This window comes from Cetorhinus maximus, chromosome 9 (genome assembly GCF_964194155.1).
Source record: "Cetorhinus maximus chromosome 9, sCetMax3.hap1.1, whole genome shotgun sequence".
Classification (NCBI taxonomy): Eukaryota; Metazoa; Chordata; class Chondrichthyes; order Lamniformes; family Cetorhinidae; genus Cetorhinus; species Cetorhinus maximus.
Window position 1 is genome coordinate 8,874,543 of NC_135887.1, and position 26,568 is coordinate 8,901,110.

Genomic DNA, 26,568 nt, shown 5'->3' on the forward strand with positions numbered 1-26,568 from the left:
GACATTGACTGCTTCAGTATCTGAGGAGTCGCAAATGGTGCTGAACATTGTGCAATCATCAGCGAACTTCCCCACTTCTGACCTAACAATGGAAGGGAGATTTTTGATGAAGCAGCTGAAGATGGTTGGGCCGAGGACACTACCCTGAGGAACTCCTGCAGTGATGTCCTGGAACTGAGATGACTGACCTCCAACAATCACAACCATCTTCCTTTGTGTTAGGTATGACTCCAACCAGCAGAGTTTTCCCCCTGATTCCCATTGACTCCAGTTTTACTAGGGCTCCTTGATGCCACACTCGGTCAAATGCGGCCTTATGTCAAGGGCAGTCACTCTCTCATCACCTCGGGAGTTCAGCTCTTTTGTCGATGTTTGAACCAAGGCTTAATGAGGTCAGCAGCTGAGTGGCCCTGGCAGAACCCAAACTGGGCGTCAGTGAGCAGGTTATTGCTAAGCAAGTGCCGCTTGTTAGCACTGTTGATGACCCCTTCCATTACTTTACTGATGATTGAGAGTAGACTGATGGGGTGGTAATTGGCCAGGTTGGATTTGTCCTGCTTTTTGTGTACAGGACATAGCTGGGCAATTTTCCACATAGCCGGGCAGATGCCAATGTTGTAGCTGTACTGGAACAGCTTGGCTAGGAGCACGGCACATTCTGGAGTACGTCTTCTGTACTATTGCCAGAATATTATCAGGGCCCATAGTCTTTGCCCTGTCCAGTGCCTTCAGCCGTTTTTTGATATCACGTGGCATCTGTGATGCTGGGGATCTCCGGTGGAGGCCGAGATGGATCATTCACACTTCCAGCTGAAGATTGTAGCAATGCTTCAGCCTTATCTTTTGCACTGATGTGCTGGGCTCCTCCATCATTGAGGATGGGGATATTTTTGGAGCCACCCCCTCTGTTAGTTGTTTAATTGTCCACCACCATTCACGACTGGTGTTGCAGGACCACAGAGCTTAGATCTGATCCGTTGATAGTGGGATCGCTTAGCTCTATCATTTGCTGCTTATGCTGTTTGGCACACAATCGTCTTGCGTTATAGCTTCACAAGGTTGACACCTCATTTTTAGGTATGCCTGGTGCTGCATTGAACCAGGGTTGATCCCCTGGCTTGATGGTAATGGTAGAGTGGGGGATATGCTGGGCTATGAGGTTACAGATTGAGTTTGGGTGCAATTATGCTGCTGCTGCTGATGGCCGACAGTGCCTCATGGATGCCCAGTCTTGAGTTGCTAGATCTGTTCGAATTCTATCCTATTTAGCACGGTGGTAGTGCCACACAACATGGAGGGTATCCTCAATGTGAAGGCGGGACTTCATCTCCACACCGACTGTGCGGATTGGGTGTCAGGAAAGGAAACCATTTGATAAAGTAAATTCCAAAAGTTTAATAATTTCTGAAAAATAAATCATATATCATACAGAAATATCATGAACATTTATTTGAAACTGTTTTCTTGATTACTAAGGAGAGTGACGTGATGTGATGTGACACCCCACGACCAATTCTGTGAATTTTACGCATATTGTTCCCTGGTCACCACAGTTTGCATAAAAATTCCCAATAGCTGAAAAATGCCTGTTTCTACATGGATCTGGGCAATGAATCACTTCCCTGTTCGCCAACATTTAAGGAAATAATTGACTTTCACTTCTGCTAAATGCCTTTATAAGGTAACTGAAAGCTGCAGAATTTGTTTTGAGCCTTGCACCACTTAAACCTGGCAGATGAGACACAAGGGTATAATTGAAAAATGGATCACAGCTGACACAAATCAACGTTTTTGTAATGCAACTGTGTTAAACTGATAAATCACTGCACGCTTAAATGTGCTCTGAATACCATTTCCAATAGGTTCGTCTCGATACAAAATCAGTAACACAATGCTCTTACTCTTCTTGTAGTAAACATAAATAAGATTGCACACCTATCGATATGAATATTCTATTCTGCAGAAAAACCCCTGTGAAATCACTCCCACTCCACTGCAGCTTTCAATTTAGCCCTTTACATACAATAATACAAAAATAATTCATTCTACAAATATAAATGCATTTGCCGCCAGAGTTTCTTCCTAATGAGGTGGCAGCACTTTCTTCTTTGTGCTTGGTAAGTCGTTTAGTTTTTTTGCGTTGCCACCTCAAGTTGCACAGCGTTTGAAAAGTCTGTTCTCTGGAGATTTTTTTCTGTCAGGAAAATGAGACCTTGTGTTTGTTTTTAAGTGTAGCAGGAATTGTTTAGCAGGAGGCGAAAACAAGCACAACAAAAATCTCTGCAGAGGTGTCATACGGACTCAAAACGTGAACTCTTGTTTCTCTCTCTGCAGATGCTGCCAGACCTGCTGAGTTCTTCCAGCATTTCCTGTTTTCGTTACAGCGAAAATCTGGCCGGCAGCCGACCATGACTTTCTGATTGCCACTTAATTCTTTTTTCTTAGATCACTGCGTTTGATCTGGTTGCTCCATTATACTCAGTAATGCAACAACCAGCTCTGAGGTTAAATTAAAGTCCTTAATAAATGATGTTTCCCTGATAATCCAGAACCGAACGCTGGGGGTAACTGAGTTGATGGGCTCGGGCAAAAATGGATTTTTTCTTTTTTTTCTTTTTAAAACTATCAGAATTTTAAAGGGTTGGTGTTTAATTTTGTGGTTTTTGAGGGTTTCACTTTCATTTAGGAGTTTGGACAAGACTAGGTAGTGCAGTTGGCTCAGTTGTTAATCTTTGAAGGACAAGCACACCAAAAAAAGAAGCAATTCTAGTTTATGCCTTTATAGTAAGGAACAGATTGCTGCTACAACCGTCTCTCTGCTCCCTGCCTATCAACTTATTTAATTTAAAAAAAAAACTTGCTCTCAAGGCTGTCAGGCATATAATCAGGAATTGATTATACAGTAACCTGCCTGTACAGCAGGCCTCTCCCCAACTCTCAAAGCTAATAAAATCTACAGCACAAAAACTGGTCCCTGGCTGGCGTTTATTCCAGAGATGAACCTCTTCCTATTCTGCTGCCATATCCCTCCATCCCTTTTATCTTGTTTAAGTCCAGTTACATTGAACAGGTTTAGAAGCGAAGAAATTGAAGTTAATGGTTTACTTTACGCTAAACCTGACGACGGAGCTTAGCAGATTATTTTTAATATCTTAATTGTTGAAGTTTTAGCACTGCTCCAGACTAAGGGCAGCAAATCTGCTGTGAATTACAGTTGATGGGAATGATGGCAAATGATGGGAAATCTTGGATATTGTAGGTTCAGAAGGGGTATGATTTGACATTTGCTACAAATTGTAATCCCTTGACGTCTATCACTCCATAAAAATGTTTAAGTGGGTATATTTAAACTCTACAGGCAGGGATCATGTAAATTTGTGCTTTGTAGTATTGCAGCGAAATTGCAAGAGTTATGAAACAGAACACTGCTAAAGTCTCTCATCATCTGTGCAGTTTCCCAGAATGAAATTTGACAATATATGATTTACATGTTAAACAAAGTACTTGTGTCACAAGTCTTTAGTAAAATATATAATTTTAGACTATTTGTAATATAATTTCTCTGCCATCTTTCGCATTTTTTTTCCAGCTTCATTGTTTTTGCAGAGGTATAGTTCCACCTCTCAACTGCAGTAAACATCTACTTTTAAAGAGGCTGGATCAGAGAGCACTGAAGTCACCTCATCTAATGGAATGGTAGCCCCAGTGAACATCTTTGGTAGCATTAGTCACTGTTGTCACTTGGAAGAACATCATAGGGTGAAATGGATTTCTTTTTGTATGGGAGCCTTTTTTTCCTCCTCTTGCCAGACATGGTGAGTCTTCTCTTTATGATATCTACGAGACCAAACAACAATTTAATATTGTTAGTAGAACATTTAAAACTGTACACCTCATGATGCAATGGGTCCTGGGGTGGGGTACTGACTAAGTGGATTTGCAAACGGTAGGTCACAAATGCCTAATCGTATTGAACTTTTTTTAAGGAAATTGCTGATTGCTAAAGTTGACACGTCATGTTGAAACTTTATATTTAAAAAAAAATGTTTGCAAAACAGGATGTGTTGCAAATATAATGCATAGATGGCATATTGGCTGATGTGTAGAAAGCAGACACTGGGTAGCAAATGGATGTTTCTCAATTGGCAACTGTAATCAGTGATGCAGCTCAGAGTCTGGTGTTGGGATTAATACCAACATTTTATGAAGAATTAGGAAGGAGGCCACAGACAGGTTAAGGGAGTGGACAGATATATGCACTTGACTGTAAATATTTCTGTATTATCCTCCTGCCCAACAACCCTCCAATATATCTGTGCACCCTCTAATTCTGGTCTCTTAAGCATCCCCTATTTTAATTCACCTGCCAGCTGGCAAGGCCAAAGCTCTGGAACTCCCTCCCTACATCTCTCTGTCTCTACCTCTCTTTCCTTCTTTAAGACGGTCCTTAAAACCTACCTCTTTAGGTTTCACCAAGCTAATGTCTCTCCCTTTCTGTGGCTCGTCAAAGTTTGTCCTATAAGGCTCCTGTGAAGGACCTTGGGACAATTTATTGTGTTGAAGGTGCCATATAAATAAAAGTTGCTCTTGTACTAATTCAACAGCCTCAATTGCAGACATCTTATTGCTCATGTTTCCAGCATTCATCTAAATACGCTGTGGCCAGAATTCTTCACCCATCGGGCAGGCGCGCGCCCGACCCGAATGAGAGTAAAATAGCGCGCGGTGACGTCAGGCGAGCGTCCCGATGTCGTTGCATCCTCACGCGATATTTCGGTCGGCAAGGCACCCGCCAACAATTAAAAGGCCTGTTAAGGCCGTTAAAGTAATAATTAAGTTCAATTTTTCGCTGCCCATCCAACCTTACGGTTGCCGGGCAGGTGAAAAGGCCAAGCGGGATTTTTTTAGGAAACCTCATCCACGGGACGGGGAGTGGGGGGGGATGAGGTTTCCAAACGCAAATAAAAATTAAATAAAAATGTTTAAATTTCATTCATAATGTGTCCCTGCCCGTGTGACGGTCACAAGGGGACATTTTTTTTTTAACATTTCAAAACTCTACTTTTAAATTTTTAAAAAATCTTCAGCTCCCTGAGGTAGCTCCGTGCCTCAAGGAGATTTCATTGCGCGCACTCGCACCCTAATCGGCTTGTCAGCATGAAACCGCGGTCATGGCCCCATCGCGGGCGGCGGGCGGCTTCCCTACCACCCCCACCCAGCCCACCCGACGAGGGCAAAATTCTGGCCTGTACGTTAGATCTGACTCTCTTGTTTAGGCCCAGAGTGTCTGCCTTTTCTGCTAACTGGGGTTCCTGTACACCTCAGTTAATATTCAGAACACATCCAGTCTTTGATAGCATTTTCCTGGGATTTAATTTATTCCCTGTATGTCTAGTTCAGTTGCACTAGGGTCTCTCTTTGTCCTTTTATCCTGAAAATCTTCTTTGAATAAAAATTGCCTCATTATTCGTGCATCTGCCTGCCTCACTAATTTACTTAATTTTCTTTGTAAATGTTCCCCCTTTTCCAAACATCTGCTTTCCTCATCTTCAAGACTGTCCTTGGATACATGTGTTATTTCTTAATATGGTTATCCACCATAACTGGATGATCTTTTGTCATCTTTTTTATATTTCCTCAATATATGCTGCTCTAGCTCAAAGTAAAGAATTCCTATAGGTGTTGTCTTTATGGCAAACATGCCTGTGCTGCTTGAGAAAAAAGTTCCCTCTGATTACAAACTCCGAGCCTTTTTTAAGCTATCATAGGTTTCCTATCTAACATTTCCTCTTTGACCTGGTTTCCTTTTTATATTGAGGGATACTGTTTGGTCTGTTCACTATTGCAATTTAATGAATTACTTCTCAAGTTCACGGAGGTAAGGAAAAAGATTGTGGTCATCCAAAGCTCTGCTGTCCATGTCTTAACTTGCAGCAAGTCGCGTTCCCCCATCAGCCCTGTTGTGCTCACTGACTTACATTGCTTGACTGAGAGCCAATGTCTTGATTTTGAAATTCTCATCCTCATTTGCAAATCCCTCCATGGCTATGCCCTTCCCTTTCTCTGTAGTCTCCTCCAGCCCCCAACCATCCAGGATATCAGCATTTCTCAAATCCTAGCCTCTTGCGCATTCCTAATTATAACTGCACCACCATGGGGTCCTGCCTTCAGTTGCCTTGGCCCTAACTCTGGAATTACCTCCCTGCCCCGCTTTCCTCCTTTAAGACACTCCCTAAAACCCACCTCCTTTGGTCATCTGACCCAATATCTCCTCCTCTGGTTTGGCGTCACACTTTGTTTCGTAATGTTCCCGTGAAGCACCTTTGGAAGTTTTTCATTCCGTTAAAGAGGCTACACAAATATAAGTTGTTGTTGCACTTTCCCTTTATAGAGGCAGTGTTCCTATTTTCTTAGTTTACCTCAATGTGTGCCTCCTTTGGTTGCCAATCCTGCACCTTCGATCCTCGATCTTCAGCTCCAGGCCTAGCCTATCTATCTCATTGACCTGTGATAATTCATGAGTCTAATTTTACCCGTTCACCCTCTATATTGCCCTCACTTATATCCGGTGCTGGACCACACACTCTATGACAATAACCCTTCCCTCGAGTTTTACTATTGAGACCATCTAATATTGGTGGACTTCCTGCTACATAAATATCTTACAGCAAACAAACCCTCAGCATCTATAACAACTGCGCAAGATGTTTTATACAGGAGGATAAAAGAACAGATGCTGAGTTAAAGGTGGGATATTAGGGATTCAGCTCATGGTTGAATTGGATACTAAGGTTGCAAACTGTCTGATTTAGTCCACGACAGTAGTCAAAGTGGGGAACAGAGTCGGATGTGAGATAAGATTTTTGGGACAGAGCCTGACAACTATGTTCAGACTTCTAATTTCTTGATGGAGAAACTTGCACCTTATTCAAAACAAAATGCCAAATAACTAGTGTATGGGATCTTGGGTTTCATCAGTAAAGGAGTTGAGTATGAAAGCAGGGAAGTTATGCTCAACCTTTATAAAGTTATGGTTAGGCATCCAGTTCTGGTCACCACACTTTGGAAAGCATGCGTGGGTCCTTAAGAAGGTACAAAGGAGATTTACCAGAATGGGTTCCAGGGATGTGGGAATTTAGCTAGAAGGTTTGACGGGAGAAGCTGAGATTGTTCTCCTTAGAGCAAAGATTGAGAGGAGATTTGCTAAAGGGATACAAGATTATGGCATAGAAACAAAGAAAATAGGAGCAGGCCATTCGGCCCTTTGAGACTGCTCTGCCATTCAATATGGTCATGGCTGATCCTCCATCTCAACACCATACTCTCTGTGCTCTCCCCCTACCCCTTGGCACATTTTAGATAAGGTGGAAAAAGAAAAACTGTTCCCATTAGCTGATTGTACAAGACTAGGGACACAGCTTTAAGGATTTGTGCAAGAGATGCAGGGGTGATTTGAGGAAGAAATTAGTTTATGCAGCGAGTGGTAACGACCTGGACATCGCTGTCTACGAAGGTGGTGGAAGCCAAGACGACCAATGATTTCAAAAGGAAATTGGATGGGCACTTGAGGGAAACAAACTTACGGAGCTACGGCGGGGGGGAGGGGAAATGGGACTGAATTGACTTTACAGAGAGCAGGCATAAACTCAATCGACGATAGGCCACCTCTTGTACCGTATCTAGGTCGCCTTGGTAACACAATTAGAATGATATTTAGTTAGGGGCTGTTAAAGTGCTGAATTGGTAGTTTCCTTGAGTGTAAATTCTACAAGTAGTTCTTTTTTTTTTAATAGAGTTTTAGTGAGGGTAAATTTCCCTGACTCCATCAAACTGTTTCTAGGAAGGCAGGTGCAGTTGTGGGCTTCTAGCTGCTCCCATAACTCTTATTAATTATTTCCATTCTAAATTTGTGGACAGGTAACATTTTAAATAGCAATGTTTCACCTGTTACTCTTTTGCCCAGTTGCCACTTGTGACTGATGGCCAGTAAATTAACGTTGGCCAATTCACTCCTCCTGAAGATGCCAACACTGCCAGTTACTGTGGAAACCGCTCAAATTGAGTAATGCCACCAATTGGGAGGATATTTTTATCTCAAAACATTGCATCTTATTTTTTTCCTTCTCTACCAAACGTTTCACATTCTAAATCTGTGGATAGGAAACGTTTATTTTTTTTAAAAAAAGTTTCACCTGCTACACTTTCTTGCCCATCAATGCCTGGAACTGGTGCCCAGTATAAACTGTCACTCTTCATGAATTTTCTGTACAGCCTAGTGTACAATACGGACAGTGTAAGGAACACTAAGAGAAATGCGAGTGCAGCAGCAGCCCAGGCTGCTTCCTCTGTTCGTGGTGTGGGGATGTACGATGTCCTGTCTTCCACATAGCGCTGGGTTTTCTTAAGAGCCCCCGCCTTTAAATGATTTGAACCCGCCACATCAGGCACAGTCTGTACGTTCTGAGATGCCCCATCTTCACATTTGCACTTCACCTTCCCAGAACCCACTGCTGCGGTTTCATTGTGACCATCCTGGGAATTCAGGATCACGGTCTCATTGGTCTTGGAGGTATTTGTTTCCTCCACCGCGACTTTTTGAACGGTTCTGTCACTGCCCATCTCTCCAGGGTGGCTTTTATCATTACCCTCGTTTTGCTTAGGGCCAACACCATTTTTGGAAGAGATTTCTGAAGTATGCAGTGGCTGCAGAGGTATTACGTTTTTCCCACTCACTTTGCTCCCATTCTGAAGTCTTTGACCTGTGTCCCCATTGACAGCCGGACTGTCTGGGGCATGGTTGATATTAGCAATGATTTTAGCTACCTGCTGTTCTTTAATGGCAGAGTTCTCAACCATTTGGCTGTTAGCTTTGCCAATAATACTTCCACCACTTTTAATTTGTTCTTGTGAAGAATTAGCTTCACTATTAGTCTGCTGAGCTTTCACTTGCGAATGCGATGAAGAATCTGAAGTGTCGTGCGTTTGGTGGTGCTGCTGAGGAGAATTTGGCTGTTTAGCAGTCAAGTCACCTGTTTTCAACTGTTTAGCATCATTGCTGTCCAGATAGGTCTGTTGGTGGACTTCATTTACAGGAGGCTCTTTTAAAGTGGGTGTTGTGGACTCCAATTCATTGCTCCTTCTGTTCTGTTCACCTCCAGTTTCAGAGTTTCCCTTCTTTGTCCCTTGGTTTTCAGAAGTCCTGCTTTCCACTGCTTCCTCAGAATCTCCAGAAATTACTGCTGGCACAGTGGGCTGTCTCCTTGCTACTTCTAATGGCATAACATTGGCTGATGGTTTGTCAGAGGATGCATTCTTTGCAGAATCCTTATCTTGCTTCTGTGCAGATATCCTGGTAAAGGAAGGAAGGAACCCTTCTACCTGTTTGCTGGTTTGAGGAGCTCCTCTGGTCTCGGGGCTTCTCTTCCTCCTCAAAATCCATTGCAATCCTTTGCTGAGCACGTTAACTCCAACTTTATTCCGTTCTCTTATGGCTGACTGAAGTTCGCTTTTCTTAAAGTGGCGTCGCAGTTCCTGCCAAAGAAAGCGGCAATTTTGAAATTTTATTTGTTAGAAACAAAACACTACATGTGTTTAACTCCTACGTTGTGAGTGAAAGAACAAACTTGCATTTTACACCATGCCCTTCATAGCCCAAGTATGTCCCAAAGCGTTTTAAAGCCATTTAACCAGTTTTGAGGTCACTAAGAACTAAAAACTATTTATAGATGAAGTGCAGCATAACAGGTAGAGCCCTAATCTGTCTTCACCTGACAGTCATGTCTTCAAATAACATCATAATAGCTGAGCGTGTTCTGGCTGATATTCCGCCCTTTAACGCCCCAGGTTGTTTGAGGCTAGTATAGCATCCCATCTGTTGCCTTGACTAATACAGCACATACCTGGACACTTTATTCTGTATCGCTTTACACCAGACTCCTGTTAATGTGCCTACAATGGGCTCTTCAGGTCTTATTAATTGTTAATGTAATTTATTTAACATAGGCAGCGTCTGACCATCTATGAATCCTGATTAAAATTTTAAAAATCCTCCCACGTTAAAATTTTATTAAAAACTAAGAATCATCTGCAAAAACAATTAACTTGTACATTCGTGATTTTTTAAAAAAAAATCAAGGCCCGTTTATGAATTTTGAGCTCTAACCTGGAGTGAGTCCAGAGTGTGTCTTTCTTGTAGGCCACATGTGTCCTAGCAACCATGAATAATTAATTCCTGCTTTGTCTGCATCAGTAGCTCCCTTAGTGTGTTAGCTTATAAAAAGGTTCCACTGCTTAGGTAGCAACTCTGAAGCAAGCAAAACTGACAGGGTGATTCCATCTATGGGCGTTTCCTTCAGCAGGAACTTGAATTTTACCCTTTCAGCAGGTCAGTTTACCTTCACTTGGTTTTCAGGGCAGACAACTCGATCACTATTATCTGAAGCCAGCTTTGCTTTACAGATCAGCAGGTAATTGTAAGCGCCATCATCCTTCATTTCCGTGTTACGGCCCAAGTTTACACTCTCCCTCAGCCAAGTAACAGCTTCTGCTAGGTTAATCCTTGACATTTCCAGACTTGTACCCCATGCAACCAGGGCCAGAGGCTGTAAAAGTAGAACAGGAGAATTAAACGAACTTAGTTAAAAGGAGAGTGTTATAGTAAGATGGACTCGTTCTCATGTAAAAATATCGATGTATTTGTTTCCTCTGAATGCCAAGTACCCAAAGGGCCCTGTCTCACTAAAGGAGGGGAGGATAGAACAGCCTGACACCTCCGCGTTAAAATTAAAAACTAAGAATCGTATGCAAAAACAATTAAATTGTACATTTGTGATTAAAAAAAAAACTCAAGGCCCATTTATGAATTTTGAGTCCTAACCTGGAGTGAGTCCAGAGTTTGTCTTTCATGTAGGCCAGGTGTGTCCTAGCAACCACGAATGATTAATTCCTGCTTTTTCTGCAGGAAAGTAGGAAGTCAAATCAACCCAATATTCTCCTCTTTCATTATACTCCAATTCTCCGCCAGCTCCAGTTCCTCCTATGGTACCTGCAGGTCAGATACTAGACGTCTCCATGCTGTCAGCCAGGCTAGGAAGTATTCAATTCCTTCCAAGTTCTTAGGTTTGGATTTTTGGAGTCAGGCAGACTCCGGAGATCCTGAGGATTCACAGGAGGGACCGAGATGTAGAAGTCCCGCCCCCATTTCCTTACTCATCCCATTTTTGCCGACAGGGGAAGGGGGTGGGGGCCCTAACTCAGTCGGGCCATTTGAAATTAATGCTAAGTTCAAACAGAACCCATTTCCGCTGTTCCAAGGGCCTTAACCTGCAGCGAGAGAGTCACAAATTTATGGAGTAAACTCTTGTGACGGGCAGATTAGCTCTTTTAAGTATCATGATCTGCAGTTTTTTAAATCTCTCGGAGGAAAAAAAAACAGGCTGAAGCAAAGTGAAAAAATATCCTCTGTAGAACTGTTTTGACAGGTCATCTGGTATATGGTTAGAAAAATACATTATTGAAACTGCAGGAACAGATGGTAGAGTTCTTTGTTGACATTCCCCAAGGGCTCTTATTACACATGAGGTCCAATTATGAATGGTTGGCTGAGTTTTAGAAGCTAGAAATGGGTGCCGAGTTCACATTTTGAAAGTTTAAAGTTATTACTGAATAGAACTTTGTTTTTACAACACATTTAAAATCTTTGTATTTCACACATGGGAGTTTCTTTCAGTATCAAGTGCGTATGAGTGAGAGCTTTATTAGGTTTTTTTTTCATCTCCACATGGCTGCTGAGGTCTGCCCATGGTGGATGCTGGGTGAGTGGCTATGGAGATGGCAAGTTAGTATGAGGAAGCATGGGGGTATGTGGGGCATGAAGTGGGTGAAGGCTAGAGGGCCTAACAGCTTCTAAGGCAACTGCGGTGAAGTCCCATAGAACCAAGATGGGCCTTCGGGCCTGCCCCACGGCTGCCTACTATCTGCTTTGGGTCAGCAGACCTGACTCTATCCTGTTGCCAACTGCCCGGAACCAAAATTGGGCGTAAAGGAGCCGTTTAAACCGAGGTGAATCTGCCTCGGGCGTGTAAATATAGGTCCACAGCACAAAACTGCCCTATTAGTTCACACTGACTGCAATGCTGTGCTGTGAATTGGGTTTCAGATCACTTTTACTTCAAATCTCTCCTCATGTATGCAAACTGCATCCAGCTGTATCCTTGCACTTTTGGTAATTGGCATGCACAGTAAAGTTATCTGGTTCTATACAACATCAGTCGAAATTATACAGTCATTAAAAACTTTATCAATAGATCATTGGTAGAAAATACATCTTGTAGCCTCCACACCTTTTGCAGTGCGAGCTGAAAGGGCTGCTTACCCACTGCTGACTGAGATTGAGATGCGGCGTGATGATGTGCTTGTACATGCATGCTCTCGCCAGCAGGGAGAGCTCCTCCTTCAATTGGGGATGCACACATGGATGATAAAGGAAAGCAATCCCACCACGCTGGACAAGAAAACAGAGCAATTTAAACTACCATCAAAGTGAATTAGCACTAATTTGAGGAACAGTTAACCAAAAATGCAAAATTATGGATGAGATCTTCTGTGAAAGGCGGAAAAGCTACTATAAATGAAAGCTTGAGGAGGATGTTAGGCCCGAATGAAAGTGAGTCAGCTTTCTGGCACCTAACCACCAGGCGTGGCAGATTAATTATCAGCATTAGTCCAAAGTCCCGCCAATTTAATTAGGCAGCCATGCGTTTAATAACAGCCAATAAGATTGCTAGAAATCAATGTTAATAGGTGGTTAATATCTATAGCCAATGAAAGCATCAGGAAGCAGGGTGCGGTCAAATTTATCACTTTTTTTAACGTGGTTGAATGAAGAAACTGACCAAAAATGTTGTTTCTAACTCTGGAAATCACAGTGCAAAATAAAAATTCTCCAGTTGCTTAAAAACTGATTGATTGATTGATTGATTGATTGATTCAAGTTACTTTTTTTTACTAGAATGCGTTTTACACATGCTGCAAATAACAGATGGTCAGCCTACACTGTAGCATAATCACTGCCTCCGCAGAGGGTTCTCCATTATCCATTTGCAGAGCTGGTATATTATCTATACAGCCTCACTCATACAGATACTCATCAACTTACATGACTGCCTCACCTCTTTTTATATACTAGGCTAGTGCCTGCAGTCTGGTAGTCCATGATTTTTCCATTACTCGCCTGCTAAACAACACTATAACTGCTCGTGCCAAAGTTGTACCCCCTACCCTCCCATTTGTGCACAATAAATACTTGTGTGGCTGAAGTTTCCGTTTGGAACAAAGCAAGCTTAAGCATATCAATAAATAATGCAATACCTGCAAGTTGTGGACCCAGCGCTGTGGTGGGACATACAAGTATTCTCCATACGTTGCCCAGATGGGTCGATACATGCCACTATCCAGTTCAAAAAGAAAAAGGATTAAGTAAGCAATAAGGTGGGTTACCTCCCTCACACGTGGCCCCGGCTGGTTTGCTGACAACTTGCAATTTGATACAGTTCATCCAAAGGATCGGGGCTTCACTCAAGAATGAGAAACAATGCCAAAAAGCAAAATGCCACTTTATCTACACGACCTTGCCATCTGCAGAAGGTGCAAATCCAGAAGAACTCACCAGTGCACACACGACCAGTGGATTAGATTTAATAAAGTTACTGACTGTTTAACAAAAGGCCTTTAACAAGATGTGAATAACACATAACTGTTCCATTAACCACATTATTAAATAAAGACAAGGTGCCAGACGGCTCTGACAGAAGGTCATTGACCTGAAACTTTTGTTTCTCTCTCCGCAGATGTTGCTGAACCTATTAAATATTTCCAGTGTGTTCTATTTTTTTTATTTCAGATTTCCAATATATGCCGTATTTTGCGTTAACCGCATTGTTAATGTGCCTTTTGGTCAAAATAAATAGAAACTTGAAAGATCTGCATGGCTCTAGTGAGACATTTAGACATGCTGCCTCGTCATCTCCAAATTTTAATAAAATGTCCATTAAAAAAATATATTAGGAAAAGGAAAATGTTGGTCCATTGCCTTTGTGAAACTTGGTTTAATAGGCAGATTTTTGTATTCTTTTTAGGGAATCACGATGTAGTTGAGGCAGGGTTCAGCCAAGATGGTATTGAGTGGCACAACAGGCGTGAGAGGCCATGAGCTCCTCGTTCCCATGTTTGGTCAGAGTCTCTGCCACTGTGCGGTTACGGACAGATACAACGAACTGGAATTTGCAGTTGTAATGATGAGGAAACTGTGTGTGGCCCAATCTTTTGTTCGCCTTCTGCAAAGTGATTTAAAAAATGATAGATAGCAAAATGGGTTGATTGGCTGGTTCAGTGAGATTGGCTGCTTACCCTGTTTGGCAACATCAGTTGCTGGATGCCTGAAGACCCCCTTTATTTGGCACCCGATTCAAACCGACATCAGGAAAGGGGCATTTCAATTACAGAAATTGCTCGATCTCTGAGGGGTGGGAAGTGAGGGGTGGTGGGGGGCAGCTTTCATCGAGGTGAGTGGTAGGCGCTATAGCTTCACTGGTGACTGCAAAATCCAGGCTAATAAGTCACTGAGTCTCAACGAGAAAATAACTTTAGGGCCCAAATAGAGCAATATTTAATTGTGTGCTATTATAAACCCTTAAGGTTTTCACTAAAAGACTTAAACAGGAATTTTGGGTTTTTTTTTTAAATGTTGGCATAATTCTTCAAATTTGCCCTGGTCCCCATCCATTTTCCTCAAGTTGGGGCAGATTACATAAGCAAGACGGACTCCCGGTGTGATTTCCGCCATGAAAATGGGAACCTACTGGGAGCGACCAAGGCAATTCTGGCTAAGAGCAAGTCCTCAAAGAAAATGGGTGCCGGGGGTTGAACAGAGGTAGGAGAGATCACTGCCAGGATTGGGCCAGGGAACATTGAACCTTTACCCCACTTTGTAAAGCCTATTGTCAATTTTCACACAGCAGCCTGGGGAAGGGGAAAAAATCCACTGCAAACCCAGGCCCTGGACCGTAGCTTTCAATGGCGTATGAAGAAAAGAGTTGCAAAGAGCAGTGAAGGTTGGGGGAGAGGAGGGAAGTGAGTAAGGAAATCATAATCTGGGCAATGAGATGGCAATAGGCATCCATTCACCACCTCATTTATGGGTGGGATCAAAGAGGACAGTCATGCCAAATGTCACCAACAGGTTAGCCTGGAGTCAGTATCTGTTCTAAAACAGTGTGGCAACCCGTACAGGAGATCTGTAACCTGTTTGAACCAGGTCAGCAACAGAGCAGCTCTCAATCTGTCCTCACAGAGACACGCAGAGTCCAAACCAGGAAGTGTCAATTAGAATATTTAATTCAACGTAAAATTATGTATAGAATGTGATATAAAGAGGGGGAAAGAAAGATGGGATTGAGGGATAAGAAGCAGAAAGAAAAAGTTGAAGAAAAACTTTAAGTTTCCAATAATTAAAGACTGAAGGAACGTGATTCAAGGTTTCAAGAACTAGAGAGTTTGATTCTTCATAATTAAGATGTGCACGTGCATTCCGCTAACAATTCATTTACACCCCTGAATGGAGAAGCCTCGACTTTGTCTGGTATGTTTAGTGGGCATGTGTTTGAATGCCGAGCCCCTCAATAAGATACCAGGGTAGTGAATCTTGTGGAGAAGCAGGATAACTCAGACAACATGCTGATTTCCACGTTTATCTACAAATGTGGAGTCTCCAGCAGTTCCTGCCCGATTTACATCTCAATAACAGAGAGCACCGATAGCCTCACCCTTATTTCTCTCGCAAAATCCAGGCCAATATACAAGAGCACAGAGATGTGCAGGTTATTCCTCTGACAGATGTGCTGGACAGACACTGATGGTGTGACTCCAGTGATATCATTCTCACCAACTCATTTAAAAAACAAATAATGCTCATCCTGCACCTAAAAGCAGTATAACACTGATTTAGCCACATTGGCCAAATTTAGTGTTGTAATGATGTTGCATTTGGGGTTGGGTTGTTAATTTAGGGTAAAATGAAGGGGATCAAGTGACCTGGTTGAAGTCTGCCTGACAACAGGCCAGGGTGATGTGGCTGTTAAAGATTAAAGGAAGGCTCATGTTGTTTTGCTGGTAAGTTGGTGTAAGATGTTCGCATGAGGAGACAACAGCAGTGGTATCTGTATTTACAGTGGTTAGACTAGAAGTCTCCAAAGTCCCAGGAAGGTGTTGAGAATGCGTGGTTGTAATCACTTATGCTTTAAACTGTCCATCTGATTCCAAGATAGAATAGCTAATCAGCATTTCTACCTGGATACAAGGCTCATGTGATTCATGTTGCCATGGAGATGGGTTTTGAGTGGGGAAGAGTGCAAAGGAAGCCATCGTCAGCTAGGGTTACACAGTTACAGATTTTTCTAAAATTTCTCTGAATACGACTGGAGGCCATAAGTCTCTATGATTCACCATGCAGAAATGTGGGTAGGAGCTCACATTCTGATTGAAAAGACCAAATTCATGAGGATTTGAAAAAAGGCTGGAAGATTAACCTAGTTTGCACTAGAGTAAGAATCTCCAGGAAAGACCCTCACTATTAAGGACTATTAAAGCTCCAGGGTTAAAAGTTGCCAAGCCGGGAAAGAAAAGAAATGTAGGTAAGTCCTCAGGAGCTAAGAATCACATTGGTCAGGGGCCAGGAAAATTGAGTAACTACTTAAGGGACCACTGTAAAGTATGCCTGCGAAGTGGGTTTTTTAGCTGTGTTAAAAGTAAAAAGGAAAAGTTCTGTTCTATAGTTCAAAAGTATAAATGGCCTAAAAAAGTGTTTAGTCAAAGTGCTTTTAGGATCTGTTTGTTACAGTAAAAGTCTTAAAACACGGGGCGGAATTTTACGGCAGCATCGGGGTGGGGGAGGGGCAGTAAAATTCTGTCCATGAAATCTTGTCATGTCATCCTTTCAGCTACCCCTGGGAGCTTGAATTTTTTTAATGGCAGCGGTCCATACGTGGATTATAATGTTAGCAAAACACACTTTCTGCCATTCCATTATTTATCTCAATATATTACACATTTCTAAACACATTTATATAACATATTATTTTATAATAAACAGTGAAGGAAATGTAAGAAAATGCCAGAACCTTAACCCACAACCTCTACCACCTAGAAGGACAAGGGCAACAGATGCATGGGAGCCACCATCACCTGCAAGTTCCCCTCCAAGCCACACATCATCCTGACTGGGAACTATCGTCGCTGCTCCTTCACTGTTGTCGAGTCAAAATCCTGGAACTCCCTTCCGGACAACACTGACACCAGATGGACTGCAGCGGCTCAAGGCGTCGGCTCACCGCCACCTTCACAAGGGCAATTAGGGGTGGGCAATTCCCACATCCCAGGAACAAGTAATAAAAATGAACACTCCCCTCTGACTTTATCTTCTGCAGTACTTTTGACCCTGGTAATGCATTTTGAAGTTCAACAAAAATTAGTTCAAACTGCTCCTTGATGTCACTTTGTCATTCTGATGTTACGTTTGTGAGACTGCAAGGCACCACTGAAAAGCGATTAGCGCAAAGCAATGACTTTACAGTTATTGATCATACACACTAGTTACAGCATTCAACACAGAAAACAGCTATATGGCCATCAGAAACTAATGAGCCATTGCTGTATAAATAGAAACCTGCCCAGCTGCTACCTTCCCCCCAAACATGAACTGCCTCCATTGGCATTGATTCAGACACAGAATAATTGTGAGATGCGGTCAGCTACATTCTCAATGGATTGCTAGAAAACAACATGTGAAGGCAATTACACAAGTAGTATTGCACCAAGGGAATGTTTACATTCATTGTTAAACTTGAAAGCTTGTGATCACTCCTGGCTGATGGGATTTTAATATATTTTATATAAAATCATGGCTATAAATACTGCACAGCCAACCTATGAACAAATAGCAATTTGCTCATTTGTACTGTGCTTTATTCTAAATGCCTAGCAAAAGCACAAGTGCATTCTTTAGAAAATAAAGGCATCTCAGGAGTTCAGTATAGACAGAGCTGAGCGATCCCAAAATCAACGGCAAAGCTCTGCAGACCTGCCACATCCAGTCGTGAATGGTGATGGACAATTAAACAACTAACAGGAGGAGGCGGCTCCATTAATATCCCCATCCTCAATGATGGAGACGTCCAGCACATCAATGCAAAGAAAATGGTGAAGCATTTGCAAACGTCTTCAGCCAGAAGTGGCGAGTGAATGATCCATCTCAGTCTCCTCCTGAGGTCCCCAGCATCAGAGATGCCAATCATTAGCTGCCAATGTGAATCATTCCGCTTGATATCAAGAAATAGCCGAAGGAATTGGATACTGCAAAGGCTATGGGCCCTGACAACATTACAGCAGAGTGAGAGAGAAACAGCATGGTCATTTACAGCAAGAGTGTGTGAGAGAAACAGCAGGGCCATTTACAGCAAGAGTGTGTGAGAGAAACAGCAGGGCCATTTACAGGAATCTAGTGCAAGAGAAACAGCGTAGTCATCTACATCAAGAAAGCGTGAGAGAAACATCATGGTCATTTACAGCGAGAAAGAGAGAGGGAGAAGCAGGGCCACTTACAGGGAACAAGTGTAAGAGAAACAGCGTGGTCACTTACAGGGTGAGAGTGTGAGAGAAACAACGTGGTCATTTATAGCGAGAGAGAGGGGCAGGGCCTTTAACAGTGAGAGTGTGAGAGAAGAGTGAGACCATTAAAGAGCACAAGGGGGAAAAGAGCACAGAGAGCAGCTGATTGGTGAGTAGGACTGCTAAGTATTTCTAGTCTTTAAAATAAAGTAAGGTCTTTAGTTTATGTTTAGATCTTTAGTCTTTTCTCTTTTTCTTAAAGATAGCTTAAGTATAAAATCGATACTGGCATATATAAAAAATAATTATAATAAAGTCTAAAGAGTGGGGATATTAGAGTAATTAATTAATAAATTGAATAAAACACGATGGTGATGGCAAGACTGGTGATGTGTTGCTGCTGCAGCATGTGGGAGCTGCAGGACACCAAGGTGATCCAGGGTGAACACATCTGTACCAAGTGTTTGCAGCTCAAGGAACTTCAGATCCGAGTTAAGGAGCTGGAGTCCGAGCTGCAGACATTGCGCCGCATCAGGGAGGGGGAAAGTTACCTGCACACTTTGCTCCAGGAGGCAGTCACACCCCTCAGATTAGGTAATTCAAATTTGGTCTGTGATCAGGGACTGGAGGATGTGACTGCAGATGAGGCAGGTTTGGGAACCCAGGGGGTAGCGTTCAAGGAGCCTTGGCCCCTGCAAATGTCCAACAGTTACAAGGTTCCTGCAAGTTGTGTGGATGAGGGCGGGGGCTGCAGGGAGGATGAGCGAACTGACCACGGCACTGTGGTACAGGGAGCCATTCCAGTTGGGGGGAGGAAATGGGAACATAGTAGTGGTAGGGGACAGTGTAATTGGGGGGATAGATACTGTTCTCTGCAGCTGTGAGCACGAGTCCCAAGGCTGTGTTGCCTGCCTGGTGCCAGGGTTAAGGACATCTCCTCAGGGCTGGAGAGGAACTTGGAGTGGGAGGGGAGGGGTCCAGTTGACGTCATCCACCTTGGTACCAACGACATCGATAGGACTCAAAACGAAGTTCTGCTGAAAGAATTTGAACAAATTAGGAGCTAAATTAAAAAAGCAGAACCTCCAAGGTAATAATCTCGGGATTACTACCTGAGCCACAGGCAAACTGGCATAGGGTAAATAAAGTCAAGGTGTGGGAGGAATGGGTTTCAGTTCATGGGGCACTGGCATCAGTGCTGGGGTAGAAGGGAGCTGTTCCGGTGGGACAGGCTTCACTTGAACCATGCAGGGACCTGTGTCCTGGAGAACCGAATAACTAGGGCTGTGGAGAGGGCTTTAACCTAAATAGAAGTGGGCGAGGGTTTTGGAAAGGGGATATGTAGGCTTACAAAGCAAAAGGACATGGCAGCCTTACAGGGCAGCTATTTAGGTAATGATACCCAGAGTGTGATAGGAAGGGACAGATGGTCAAAAGGGGAAAAAATGGTAGAAAGGCATAATTAATGGCTCTTTACTTAAATGCACGAGTATTCAGAACAATACAAATGAATTAAAGGCACAAATAAAGGTTAATGGGTGTGATCTTATAGCCATTATGGAGACATGGTTACAAGGAGATCAAAGCTGGGAACTAAATATTCAGGGATATATGATTTTTCGAAAGGGCAGGTAGGAAGCAAAGGGTGGTGGGGTAGCTTTGTTGGTATGAGATGGAATAAGTACGATAGCATGAAAGGACCTTGGATCGGAAGATGTAGAATCCATCTGGGTGGAGGTAAGAAACAACAAAGGGAAGAAGGCACTGGTGGGAGTAGCCTACTGGCCCCCTAACAGTAGCTATACTGTAGGACAGAGAATAAATCAGGAGATAATGAGGCATGTAAAAAAAATGGTACATTAATCATGGGTGACTTTAATCTTCATGTAGATTGGGAAAAGCAGAGGTAGACACAAGCAAGAATTCATAGAAAGTATTTGGGACAGTTCCTTAGAACAATATGTTGTGAATCTAACCAGGGATCAGGTTATTTTGGATCTGGTAATGTGTAATGAGGCAGGTTTAATAAATGATCTCAGAGTAAAGAATCCCGAGGAAAGAGTGACCATAATACGTTAGAATTTAGCATTCAGTTTGAGAGTGAGAAACTTGGGTCGGAAACAACAGTGCTAAACTTAAATAAGGGTAATTACAATGGAATGAGGGCAGAGTTGACTGGAGTGGACTGGGAAAGGAGTTTAGCAGAAAAGACAATTGGTGAACAATGGCAGATGTTTAAGAAAATAGTTCATGACTCTCAACAAAGCTATATTGCAGTGAGGAAGAAGGATTCAAGGAAGGGGATAAACCAACCATGGTTAACCAAGGAAGGTAAGGACAGTATCAAATTGAAAGAAAAAACATACAATGTGGCAAAGATTAGTGGTAAGCCAGAGGATTGGAAAAGTTTTAAAAACCAACAAAAGATGACCAAAAAAATAATAAAGAGGGAGAAAATAAACTTTGAGGGTAAACTAGCAAGTAATTTAAAAATGGACAGTAAGACCTTCTTTAAATATATAAAGAGGAAGAGAGAGGCCAAAGTGAATATAGGCCCCTCAGAAGATGAAACTGGGGAAATAATAATGGGTAACCAGGAAATGGCAGAGGAGTTGAATAAGTACTTTGCTTCAGTCTTCACGGTAGAAGATACTAATAGCATTCCAAAAATACTAAATAATCAAGGAGCAAAAGGTTAGGAGGGGAGGTGGGGAGAGAAATAAGTACAATAACAATCACTAGAGAAAATGTACCAGGGAAACTAATGGGGCTGAAGGCCAATGAGTCCCCGGGACCTGATGGGTTGCATCCTAGGATATTAAAGGAAGTAGCTACAGAGATAGTGGATGCACTGGTGTAATCTTCCAAGAATCCTTAGATTCTGGAAAAGTCCCAAAGGATTGGAGGACGGCCAATGTAACGCCCTTTTTCAAAAAGAGAGGGAGACAAGAAACAGGTAACTATAGGCCTGTTAGCTTAACATCTGTCATTGGGAAAATGTTAGAGACTATTATAAAGGATGTAATAGCAGAGCATTTAGAAATACATAATCTAAACAAGCAGAGTCAGCATAGCTTCATGAAGGGGAAATCATGCATATCGAATTTATTAGAATTCTTTGAGGGGATAACAAGCAGGATAGATAAAGGGGAACCAGTAGACATAGGGAAAAATTTTCCCCCCGTTGGAGGGATGGGAAGTGCAGGAGTGGGTGTGGTCAGGCGTGCCTTCATTGGGGGTGCACCGCCATTTTACGTGGACGGGCTAATTAAGGCCTGCCCAGCGTGACATCCACCAGGAAGCACTATGCGCTCCCTGTGCAGGGAGGCGGGGAGGGTATTCCCTCAGCCGGGAGTATGCTCTTTCACGCATGCGTGTGAAAGAGCGCATGGATCTCCCTGAGGCTAAGTGCTGCCTCAGGGAGATCGCCTCAGAATTAAAACTTTTAAGACAAATGTTTAAAAAATTTCCCTGACATGTCCCCTCATGTGACAGTGTCCCATGAGTTGGGACATGTCCATCACTATTACTGAAACCTTCATTAAATATTTAAAAACCCTCATGAAACATCATCCCGCCCATGGATGAGGTTTGATGCTTTTTCTTAAGCCCGCCAGGGCTCCCGGCCTGTCCGCCAACCCTAAGGTTGGACGGGCAGCCCTATCAATAACCTAAATTGGTTTATTAGTGGCCTCAATAGGCTGTTGACAGGTCGGCGGGCGCACAGCTGAACTGGTTGTGCCCCTGGTGACCTGAAAATGGCAGGCCCCGCCCCCGCTCGCCGACCGGAAGATCCTCCCCATAATATATTTGGATTTCCAAAGGCGTTTGATAGGGTACCGCACATAAGGCTACTTAATAAGATCAGAGCCCATAGTGTTGGGGGTAGTACATTAGCATAGATAGAGGATTGGCTAACTAATAGGAGACAGAGAGTTGGGATAAGGGGGTGCATTTTCAGGTTGGCAGCCTGTAACTAGTGGAGTGCCACAGGGATCAGTGCTGGGGCCTCAATTATTTACAATATATATTAATGACTTAGATGAGGGAAGTGAATGTACTATCGCCAAGTTTGCGGATGACACAAAAATAGGTGGGGTGGCAAGTGGTGAGGGTGACACAAGGAGTCTACAGAGGGATATAGGCAGGTTAAGTGAGTGGGTAAAAACTTGGCAGATGGAATATAATGTGGGAAAACATGAGGTTATGCACTTTGGCAGGAAGAATAGAGGAGCTGAATATTATTTAAATGGAGAAAGACTGCGGAAGGCTGCAGCACAGAGGGAGTCCTTGTGCATGAATCCCAAAAAGCTAACATACAAGTTCAACAGGTAATAGGGAAGGCAAATGGAAAGTTGGCCTTTATTTCAAAGGAGTGGAGTATAAAAACAGGGAAATCTTGCCAAAAATATACAAGGCTCTAGTTAGACTACATGTAGAATACTGTGAACAATCATGGTCCCCTTATCTAAGGAAAGATATACTGGCATTGGAGGCAGTCCAGAGAAGGTTCACTAGGTTGATCCCGGGGTATGGAGGGATTTTCTTACGAGGAGAGGTTGAGTAGGTTGGGCCTGTACTCACTGGAGTTTAGAAGAATGAGAAGTGATCTTATTGAAACAAATAAGAATTTTAAGGGGCTTGACAGGGTAGATGCTGAGAGGTTGTTTCCCCTTGTGGGAGAGTCTAGGGCAAGAGGGTATAATCTGAGAGTGAGGGGGCGCCCATTTAAAACAGAGATGAGGAGGAATTTCTTCTCTCAGAGGGTAGTGAATTGGTGGAATTCTTTACCGCAGAGGGCTGTAGAGGCTGGGTCGTTAAGTATATTCAAGGCTGAGATAGACATTTTTATTCAGTAAGGGAATCAAGGGTTATAGGGAAAAAGGCAAGAAAGTGGAGTTGAGGATTATCAGATCAGCCATGATCTCACTGAATGGTGGAAAAACTTGATGGGTCGAATGGCCTACTTCTGCCCTTATGTCTAATGGTCTTATAGCTCTGAAGTCTTATGCTCAAGAACTTGCCGCGCCCCTAGCCAAGCTGTTTCAGTACAGCTACAACACTGGCATCTACCCGGCAATGTGGAAAATTGCCCAGGTATGTCCTATACACAAAATAGAGGGCATATCTGATTCAGCCAAGTATTGCCCCATCGGTCTACTCTTGATCATCAGCAAAGTGATGGAAGGTGTGGGCGATAGTGCTATCGAGTTGATACTTACTCAGCAATAACCTGCTCACTGATGTTCAGTTTAGATTCCATCCGGGCCACTCAGCTCCTGACCTCAATACAGGGTTGGTCCAAACATGGACAAAAGAGCTGAATTCTAGAGGTGAGATGCGAGTGACTGCCCCTGACATCAAGGCAGTATTTGACCGAGTGTGGCATCATGGAGCCCTGGCAAAACTGGAGTCAACAGGAATCGGGGGAAAGCTCTCTGCAGGTTGGAGTCATACCTAGCACAAAGGAAGATGGTTGTAGTTGTTGGAGGTCAATCATCTCAGTCCCTGGACATCACTGCAGGAGTTCCTGAGAGTAGTGTCCTCAGCCCAAGCATCTTCAGCTGCTTCATCAATGACCTTTACTCCGATATGAGATCAGAAGTGGGGATATTCACTGATGATTGGACAATATTCAGGCTTGGATTGATAAGTGGCAAGTAACATTCACATCACACAAGTGCCAGGCAATGACCTTCTCCAACAACAGAGATTCCAACCATCTCCCCTTGACATTCAATGGCATTACCATCACTGAATCCCCCACTATCAACGTCCTGGAGGTTACCAATGACCAGAAACTGAACTGGAACAGCCAAATCAAATCCTGTGGCTGCAAATGCAGGTCAGAGGCTGGGAATTCTATGGCAAGTAACTCACCTCCTGACTCCCCCAAGCCTGTCCACAAGGCACAAGCCAGGTGTGTGATGGAATACTCTCCACTTACCTGGATGTGAGCAGCTCCATCAACACTCAAGAAGCTTGACACCATCCAGGACAAAGCAGCCTGCTTAATCGGCATCTCACCTATCACCTTAAACATTCACTCCTTCCACCACAGGGGCAGCAGTGTGTATCATCTACAAGATGCACTGCGGCAATTCACCAAGACTCCTTTCTGTAGCAGATGGAATATAATGTGGGAAAATGTGAGGTTATGCACTTTGGCAGGAAGAATAGAGGAGCTGAATATTATTTAAATGGAGAAAGACTGCGGAAGGCTGCAGCACAGAGGGAGTTGGGAGTCCTTGTTAATGAATCCCAAAAAGCTAACATACAAGTTCAACAGGTAATAGGGAAGGCAAATGGAAAGTTGGCCTTTATTTCAAAGGAGTGGAGTATAGCCAGCAACACTTGCAAATCATGAAGGAATTTTTTTTAAATTCATGGAAACTGTTTCTTTTGGTTATATTATTTATAATACAAAGTTTTCTTTTAGTTGTGCTTTTGTTCTGTGGGCCTTAGTGGCTTAGTTGGCAGGAATCGAGTGCATAATCAAGGCTGACACTGCAGTGGAATTCTGGAGTAGTACAGCATTAGCAGAGGTGCTGTTTTTTAGATCACATCAAAGCACTCCGCTGGATCTGGGTAATCCAGATCCGATAGACAGCGGTCACAGTCTCTATGGTTTCACTGGCCACCATAAACAGACTAACCAATCGCATCTCTCACATGTTGCATGTCAATTAACTGTCAATGTTTCGCCTATGTAACAACAGTGACTGCACTTTGAGCTAATTCATTGTATAGGAGGCACTTTGAGATTTTACTGATCAATGTTATATCGGACACAAGAAATGCTTTTTTTTTAAAAAAAGCTGTTGTTCCGGAGAATCGGTCTGTAACCGATTCTGCACTTACATTGAGAAGGTGGTGGCGAGCAAATTAGGGTTGGGCAACAAGTGCCAGCCCTGCCAGCGATGCTCAAATCCCAGAACGCAAATTAAAATACACTGCGTTACTTGACAATGATGCAGATTTTACACTAAATTTAATGCTTGGAACATTCTGCAACATACCCTCAACTATTCTGATGTTTCCAGGTTTAAACAAAAGCAATAAAAAAAAACGAAGTGATTGTGGTCTTTATTACGTGTCATCATTTCCCAATACCTGTTTGGAATTTGCTTATTGTATTCAATCCGTTCACCCACACACACTCGAACAGACTCCTGCCAAGAAAGAAAACAGCGGATGTCAGACGGTGATTTTTCTGCTTCTTTAACACCCTTGTCAAAGTAACAAAAGCTATCTCACAGGCAAAGCTGGGGCTGAAAAACCAGCCAGCTTGAGTTTAACCCACATCAATCAAGAACGTGATTAAATAGCCAGATATCTGATTGTTTGGGCGGGGCGGTACATTATCCTTTCACACCTACATGCTGGATGTAAAAGCAGCTGAGACGAATGAGGCAGAGATTTTCTCTGTTGTCTGTAAAGATGGTTTTGGGATTGCGCCTGGGGACATTTCCATTCTGTACCGGTCGGCCGCATAAAAACACTGCCCAAAATTGAAAAGTTGTCAATCTGGTTTACAAAGTCTCCCAACAGAATGGTTTCAATGTGTGTTCCAGCATTGCCCGCCTTGCTGAAATTTGTTACTTCTCTCCAATGGGACTACTTTTCCTCTCTTTGACCTGGTTAATCTTCATTGCTTTCTGTGTTGTTTCTCATGTTTGATCAGATATCTAAACCTCACTTTCTCAGCCACTTCTCCTTGCTCAGCAACTGCCTCGGGCCTCTGACTTATCCCACGTGGATTCCAAATTAAATTCCACCCTTCGTATTTCAGATCCACCCATAATTATAAATATCTCCAATACTTGTACTCCTTTCAACTGAGTTTCCTGTATTCGCTGCTCTCAATGCACCCGCCTCGACATCAGGGGGGGTCCCAACACGATCGGA

The 26,568-nt window shown here is 43.0% G+C and overlaps 1 protein-coding gene across 1 annotated transcript in view; it reads right to left on the reverse strand.

Annotated features, from left to right (window-relative positions):
- Window positions 1-3,312: 3,312 nt before the first annotated feature.
- Window positions 3,313-26,568, reverse strand: part of tp53i13 (tumor protein p53 inducible protein 13) — a 32,868-nt gene continuing 9,612 nt past the window's right edge. Inside the window, exons 4-9 of the mRNA XM_078548020.1 lie at window positions 25,774-25,832; window positions 13,369-13,447; window positions 12,374-12,502; window positions 10,395-10,601; window positions 8,193-9,531; window positions 3,313-3,837 (exon numbers count right to left, since the gene is read on the reverse strand). Coding sequence (XP_078404146.1) covers window positions 3,725-3,837; window positions 8,193-9,531; window positions 10,395-10,601; window positions 12,374-12,502; window positions 13,369-13,447; window positions 25,774-25,832 — 1,926 coding nt within the window. The 3' untranslated portion in view covers window positions 3,313-3,724. The remainder of the gene's footprint in view (window positions 3,838-8,192; window positions 9,532-10,394; window positions 10,602-12,373; window positions 12,503-13,368; window positions 13,448-25,773; window positions 25,833-26,568) is intronic.